Here is a 7,769-nt window from a genome sequence, read left to right as displayed (position 1 = left end):
ACCAACGAAAATAACCAAATGCGCATCGATTATTTAAGGACGGTCGAATTTCGAAATGCACTGAGAGTGATACGTTCGCCGAAGCACCATGCATCATCAGAGAAAAAATGACGGAAAATACAAAGCAAGTCCTCGCGCGTTAACTTCCACGAGAGAGAGAGAGAGAGAGAGACCGGCCGTGCTCCTTGTTGAGAGAACCTCGCTTATTCAAAAGCGCCATTCAAAACCGTCTCTGATTCATTTCTCCCCCCCGCATCTGTAGCCGTGGGCGATTGTCATTGACGCGTGTGGAGCGCTCGCCCGTGGTGCAGCAACGGACACCAACTTCGCTGCCGCATAGGAAGGGGGGACACGGGTATGCGCGTCGTGTCGCTGCGCGGCAGCAGCGGCACGCAATGCGCGCTTTCATGCATCAGCTGGTTGGCCTGCGAAAAGGCGGCGAACGGCCGAAAATCGCGGTTAGCGTTACGTAAAGCGAGCGATCGAGCCAGCGAATCAACGGTCTCGCGCGCGCTGCTCACGAGTCGCGTACGATGAACGGCGGTTAACAATACGACGGTGTCAACGCGGAGTGAGATAAATAGAGAGAGAGAGAGAGAGACGCGGCGGCGTGGACGTTACATCTCACAGACAGAGCGCAATCGCCGTCAGTCGCCGTCGGTCGGTCGGTCGGTCGCTGTAGGTGGAAGAGGTAGCTCGCGCTCTCGCCGATAGAGCATCTCGTGCAACGCGATCTCCGCCGTTTCAAGGACGACAAGTCGGCCGGAATTGAGCGCGAAAGCTATTATTTACGGAAAGTGGTGGTTTCGTGAGGGCGTAGTGAGACGGACGACGACGGCTTTTCCTCCTCTCTCTCTCTCTCTCTCACACGCGTAGCAGTAGCCCACGCACTGTGCATACACTTGTTCTGTCACACGCGCGTGACTCCACGCGCGAAAGGTGACAGCTTCGCGATAACGGCGGGCAGACACTGGCAGCCTGGTGATTCAGTGCTCTTTCTTTCTTGGCACTGTCGGATTATTCATTCGATCCAGCCGGAACTCGATTTGTCCGCACTGAACTCGGCCGCCGAGGAGGTGAGCTCCGGTTGGCACAAGTATTCGACACTCGAGAGAGTTTCTCTCGTTTCCAGAGGCACTCCGGCGAGATGTCCAACGGCCGGAGCGAGGTCGACCCGTTCAGCGAGACGCCCATGGAGCTTGAGCCCTGCGAAGGTACGAGACTGGAGGAAGGGATCTCTCACGTCGCTCTCTGCATTTGGTGCGGCCTGAGTAAATTTGCGAAGTCGTTATCGCGCGCCGACAAAGAGACGTCGCTCGATGCGGCGTTCGCTACCACAGGTTGTCATCGGGCCCTGTTTCTCGCGACTGCCCGTGGAATGTTTCAAATCATCCTCGAGAGGTGTGATATCGTCGTGATATCCATCGTCAGTCGGCCGAATGCGTGGGNCCCCCCCCCCCTTCTCTCTTGTTGATCAGATTCGGTAGAACTTATATTCTAATCCGTATCTCCTCGTCGCTTTGATCAATTTAAGCACCCGGTTCTTCTCCGTGTAAAGTCACCTCAGGAGAGTCTCCGGTCTCAAATTTCGTCCACGTACGTGGATATTGTGTTCGGTTACGTGTATTAGACTTTCTCGCACACATACGAGATGTATGAGATACGTGGTAGACTTTCCTTGTGAAACTTTCCTCACGCGCTTAAGGGTTTTTATCTTATTATCTGAAATCGCCTTTTTATCGTTGATACCATATTTATTCAGGGTACAAGGTTCAATACGCATGACTAATATCGGAGAACATGTGTGTTAGTGGTTGTTCATTACTATTATAGCTCATTACAACTTACCGTCAGCCGTCATAATTATTAATATAATATAAAGTGCAATGATTTCTCTTCTTTTTGTTCCACGCAAGGCAATGGTCAAGCAATCATAGATGAAAGTCCAAAAAACGGCTTGGAGACTAATGCTGTGGGTGAAGCTGCTTACGCAGAACCGTTGACACCGGAAGAGATACGATGGTTTTACAAAGACGGAGTCGACAAAAGATGGGTGGAGTTTTGCGGATACGATAGCTTGAGGATCGAGAAGATTTATCAGGACCGTCAGGATTTGCTCGGCAGAATTGATGCTGAGACGGACAGTCTGCCGCCCGCTGAGAAAATTGTAGTCAGGGGAGGCATGTACGATGTTGAAATCGATAATATGAAGTGCGTTTCCATATACTGGCCAGGTGAGTCATTGACCTTTTGCAGTTTCTCAATAACGTGTTTTATCGTGTCTTAATTTTCCTTTGGATCCTTGGAACTATTTCATTGTAGCTTCAGTTGTAGCCTGTATTGCTGTACACTTATTGATCGCAAATGTTGCTCAAATCAGTGTTAATGCGGGTCAACAGCTCATATGAATACATCCGAGTGCCTTAATAATGATTCAATTCCTATTTGGATTTCTACATCTTGCCTTGTTGTGTACAGTATATGTCTTTATATCGCAGAGATTATTTTGTCCTTGAGTTTATTATAGCCAATTCTTATTGGTTGTGCCTGTTACGAGGCGCAGCGCGTGTGAAACAAATATGATACGGGCAATAGATTCCATCACTGTAACAAGGAATTCGTGAAGAATGCCTAATAAAAGTTCCTTTGTCATTATTTACGTTTTATTATTTATAGAATATTACAATTTTAGCGTTGTATAATCTAGCGATATAGACAACATTTATATATTTCTGACAGACCTTCTGCAGTTTCTCAATAATATATTTTATAATTAATTGTTTTCCAATAGAAGCAAGAAATCATCAATATAACGTTATTACAGCGATATTTTTATAATATGTAACGTTTTCACATATGTAGTTCTTAATGTTGTTATTAATGTCATTGTTAACAACATTTGACCCAAACATTGAAGATAATCTGCACTGTTTCCAATATTTAGGAATATTATATTATCAAGTGACAATTTAAAGACATTTGTAAAATATTATGTCGAAATGTTTGTAAATCTCCATAAAATCAAAAGATTGACTTAATATCTAAATGAATTTCACTCTTACAAAGTTGTAACCTGGTGAGCAAGAATGCTAAAAACTTTATAAGAGTGGAATTTATTGGACCCCTGATCTTTATAATTAGGTCATCTTTTGTACGTAATTTTGCACATAATTTAATTAATTTGCACGAACTATAATATATTGCGTGAATTCGTTTGTTCAAGGCGAAGAATGGGAAATTATGAGAGCCACATGGTACTACGATGGTAGCTGGATACCGTTAGAATCGGAACATTCCAAAGTAATAGAGGAGGTCCATCTTAACCTATTCCAAAGGGAAAGCAACAATCAAAGTAGTTCTAAGTGCGATACAAATAATCAGTCCTACAAAGGTATTTTCCTCTCACTTCATTTTGTTCTCGGAGTTGCAATGGAATCGTAACAAGTGCTAAAGAGTGCTCTGGTTCTTTCTCAGTTCTACATACCGAACAGTTCTCCGAATTTCACGTTGACTGGCACACGATTAACGATGTTACGTTATATAGTGAATATACACCTACTAAACTGATGCGCAGCGTTACGTCAAAATTGGGCTTCACCAAGAGTGAGTGGAAATTTATATGACCTTCATTCGATATTCGCCAGTTCATAGTTCGCCAGTCTCGCGAAAGACATTTTTGCATACAATACTTTTGCATATAACGTAAAGTTTAAAATACAAAGGCATCACTATTTAACACTTTTTTCATTATAATTACAGCGACGGGTTATCGGTTAAAAAGGGGATATAAAACGCGCGCGAATATGGAAAATAAGCCGCGTGACATTGACCATTTAGTGTTCGTCGTCCACGGGATAGGACAGAAGCGAGACACGGGGAAAATTATACGTAATACCACGTGGTAAGTAGATAACACAGGAGGTACTGTTCAAGGTTAAACACGCACGAAATAACAGTTTCAGGGATTGCGTGGACTGGCTCAAGCAGAAATATTTCCCCAATTCGAAGCACCGGGTGGAATTCTTCGCGGTTGAGTGGCGGTCGTCGTTGAAATTGGACGGAGGTAAAGCGAGGGGGAATCATTCAGCAGCGGCTTAGAAGAGGAGGAAGCGACATGCTACACGGTTAATTGATCTAAAACGTGTGTGACACCCTCTTTCAGATATAGTGGACGCGATCACGCCTTACAGCGTACTGAGTATACGCCACTTGCTGAACGCATCGGCGATGGATATTCTGTATTACACGAGCCCCCTGTACGGCGCCGAGGTCAGAGCCGGTCTGCAGAAGGAGCTGAACAGGCTGTACTTTATGTTCGCGAGCCGGCACCCGGGTTGGCAAGGAAAGGTGTCGATCTTGGCGCACTCTCTGGGATGTGTGATTGTGTACGACATAGTTACAGGCTGGATGGGCCCGGACACGCGACTCCCATCCCCGGCGCAGGAAGTTTTACTCCAAGGATTGCAATTTCCCGTGAGTTCTCCCGCACGATATCCTTTCCTCCCGACATAACTTTCTCGTGAAGTATTTCGGATAAAACATTGAAATAAATTCCGCATGGAGACCGTTAAATACCGTGCAACGGTGAACGGTTTCAATCTAGGGAATAGAAGAGCATACATGACGCCAATCCTGCATCCGTTTGGGCGAGTGAAAAACCCGTCTTCTTCCTGTCCGCAGATCGAGAATTTGTTTTGCCTGGGCTCGCCGCTGTCCGTATTCTTAGCGTTGCGCACACGCACCCCATCCAACAGGCTGGACGTGATGCCGCAGGGCTTGTGCAAGAGATTTTACAACATATTTCATTGGTCCGACCCGGTGGCTTACCGGATGGAACCGCTCTTAGAGAGAGGTTACAGTAAGATCGAGCCGGTCCTCATACCTCCGTACGGCGGTGTCGACGGGCAGCAGTCGATGGAACGGTCCCCCTCGTCCTTCAATAACGGAGATCCAGTTCTACCGCCTACAGGTTATTATTTTTTACCCATGAGTCATGGGTAAAATGACAATGACACGTGACATATACACGACGATACCTCGTAATTTCCTGGTTATCGCTAATAACATATTATTGTTGTCGTACGTATAATAAACCGTGTTTATGGACGGACAAGATAATATCAAACGATTAGTCTAAGTAGAAAGATAACACTGCACGACATCACAATGTTTTTTTCAAAAAAGTGGTTAATTATCTGATAGAAGTAAAATATTTGCGGTTTAATTCTATGAGAATATTTGTACGGGCTGATTATTCGTGTGAAGTGACCGATTTAATTATTAGTGAAATTTGAAGAAATATGAAAAAATAGTTTATACCGACATATTCGGCATAAAAGAGGACACCATATATAGTGGGAACGATTGTTTTATCGTTCGAGACGTTTCAAGGGATAGGGACATTTCAAGGTCAAACTTAATTTTTTTTTAATGGAATCTTTTTTTTTTTTCTAACACAAATCAATTCCTCATATAATATATAACAAGGAAGTATAATTTTGTTTACTGTTAGAAACTGATGATAAGGACGACAGTCCAGTGGGTACGCCGAACCGGAGCGCGGAGAAGGGTTGGAGCCTGTGGGATTTAGTCCGAGGCGGCTGGAACGTGAAAGAAGGCCCGTCTTCGCCGACGCCAGATTCAAACCCACCAATCCGTCCAGAGCAAGGTACCCGCATATCGAATATTATGCAACTATACCGATATCTTGTTTCTTTTTTCACACACACACACACACACACAAAGGGTCACAGAGAGAGAAGTTTCGTAAATAATAAATTATTAATAGTTTTTCATTTCCCGCAGAATTAACGCAGCGACTGGACTACGTGCTGCGCGCTGTCGGTTTAGGAAGGAATTATTTGTACACAGTAACGGCTCACACGGCATACTGGAATAATTACGACGTGGCCTATTTCGTATTAACGAGACTCTTCCCGACGCTAGAAACGTGATGGCGGTTTAAACGTTTTGACGCGAACCGCTGGCGGATTCTGATAAGATGTTCTAGTCCATTGTAGGCCCGCCGGACGTGATATAGCATATATAAATGGGCCTACCACCAAAACAGTCTGTGATAACGGTAAAACGATACAATAATAACGTTGCAAATTCTATATCGGGAAATCGATCATTTTATATATCGCCCGCATAATTTAGTAACGCTAATTCCGGTCGAGTTACATGAGACGAGAGAACTTTATCATCTGCTCGTATTTTGGAAAGTAACTTGTTTGTATTGAAACGATGATCCGACGGTGATCGACGATTTGTAACGTAGCGTAAAACAGAGTTGCGTCTCATCGTAGGGAAAAAGTACGAAAGAACTAAGTTTCGCGCTTTGTGTTAACCTCCCGATGAATATAGTTTATGCGAAATATTTAAGTACAGACGCTCCTTATGATTGCTATACTTGTTATCGACATAACCTAGTTGTTTTTCAGATAGTTTATCGGCAACTAATATATTCCCGTTGATTGCCTTTGTTGTATATTGCCATGTGTAAATAAGCGACATATTTTAAGATCAGTATCTAATATTAAATACGTTTATCGATCCTAGGGTAACGCGCGAGATAAGGTGATGCTTAGAAATTTTTCTTACACGCATTCAAGCCGTTACTCTCGAGTTACTATGAGAATACTTCTCGAGACCGATTTCGTCAGTAATACAGAAACATGAAACACCATATGTCTCTAACTTAGAGTTTTAAATAACATGTAATTCATCATAAGGCACAGTAACGCGCGCTACTTAAAAAGTATAGTATGATTTTATAACTGATTTTATATGATTAATTTTCGATAGCAAATTTCTATTATAATGCAAATAATTATAAATATTGCTCCATACTGCTTTAACTTGCTTAAGTGATCAGAGTATTCTTACTATACGCATTCTATGAACGCGAGTGGAATTAGAAATCTTCGGACGCGACGACACCGATTTTTCCTCTTTTTCTGTAAAGAGATTTTACAGGAATAAAAGTTGGTTACTCCGATGGAGGGTAACTTAAGTTCAGTGATTTCACACGAACGCTGTGCGATAATTATTTAATAAGGAAAATAATTATTAGATATTGAATTTTTGTCTCAGTTTACAATGAGAATTGTCCTGCATATTACAGATTCGGATAGGATAACGTGGACAATTAGCCTAAAAGATTCTCTTTACGTTTGGAAGATAATCTATTTTTACATGTCGTCCACACATTCGGCGAATAACACTACTTTTATTTATGCAATTTATAGCTATATTTCCATTTGTTTAGTCACTTATATTTTATTATTTTATAGAGGGCATAATTTTCGTTGCCTTTGTTATATATATTATGAAATTGTTTGGATGCTGAAGTTTATTAATGCCAAAAAAATGCAGTATTGTTGCTTAACACACACACACACACACACACACACACACACACACACACACACACACACACACACACACACGTCTGAAATTCGTCCGTACAAAAGAATACTAGTTTTTTGAAGTCGGACCGAACGATTTATCAGTGACGCAAAACATTATTTAATAGCACGACAATAACGAAAGAAATTTACTACATGAAATTTTATTATAGAAGATATAGAAAAATATCAAATTTTATATATAACATGACACCCATCAATATTAATAGGTTTATGGGAACACACATCGATGTAAATAATTTTTCTTATCATAGAAAATAATATAGTATTCATGTAATCATCATGTGATCAAAAATCTGTTCTTACGAAATTCAAGAAATGCCTATGATAGTAGCAACA

General features: G+C 42.2%; 1 protein-coding gene across 1 annotated transcript; it reads left to right on the top strand.

Annotated features, from left to right (window-relative positions):
* The first annotated feature begins 450 nt into the window (after positions 1–450).
* Positions 451–7,515, top strand: LOC106749730 (phospholipase DDHD1-like). The gene is made up of 10 exons (XM_014629461.1): positions 451–1,214; positions 1,917–2,234; positions 3,224–3,391; positions 3,475–3,603; positions 3,760–3,901; positions 3,957–4,063; positions 4,163–4,473; positions 4,681–4,969; positions 5,513–5,668; positions 5,806–7,515. The coding sequence occupies exons 1-10, from the start codon at positions 1,148–1,150 to the stop codon at positions 5,952–5,954; spliced, it is 1,836 nt and encodes a 611-aa protein (XP_014484947.1). The 5' UTR covers positions 451–1,147; the 3' UTR covers positions 5,955–7,515.
* Positions 7,516–7,769: the final 254 nt, after the last annotated feature.

The sequence above is a fragment of the Dinoponera quadriceps genome, unplaced genomic scaffold, assembly GCF_001313825.1.
Source record: "Dinoponera quadriceps isolate SergipeBrazil2010 unplaced genomic scaffold, ASM131382v1 scaffold37, whole genome shotgun sequence".
In the NCBI taxonomy this organism is placed as follows: domain Eukaryota; kingdom Metazoa; phylum Arthropoda; class Insecta; order Hymenoptera; family Formicidae; genus Dinoponera; species Dinoponera quadriceps.
Note: the sequence above shows the minus strand (reverse complement) of the source record. Positions and strands in the feature narration are given on the sequence as shown.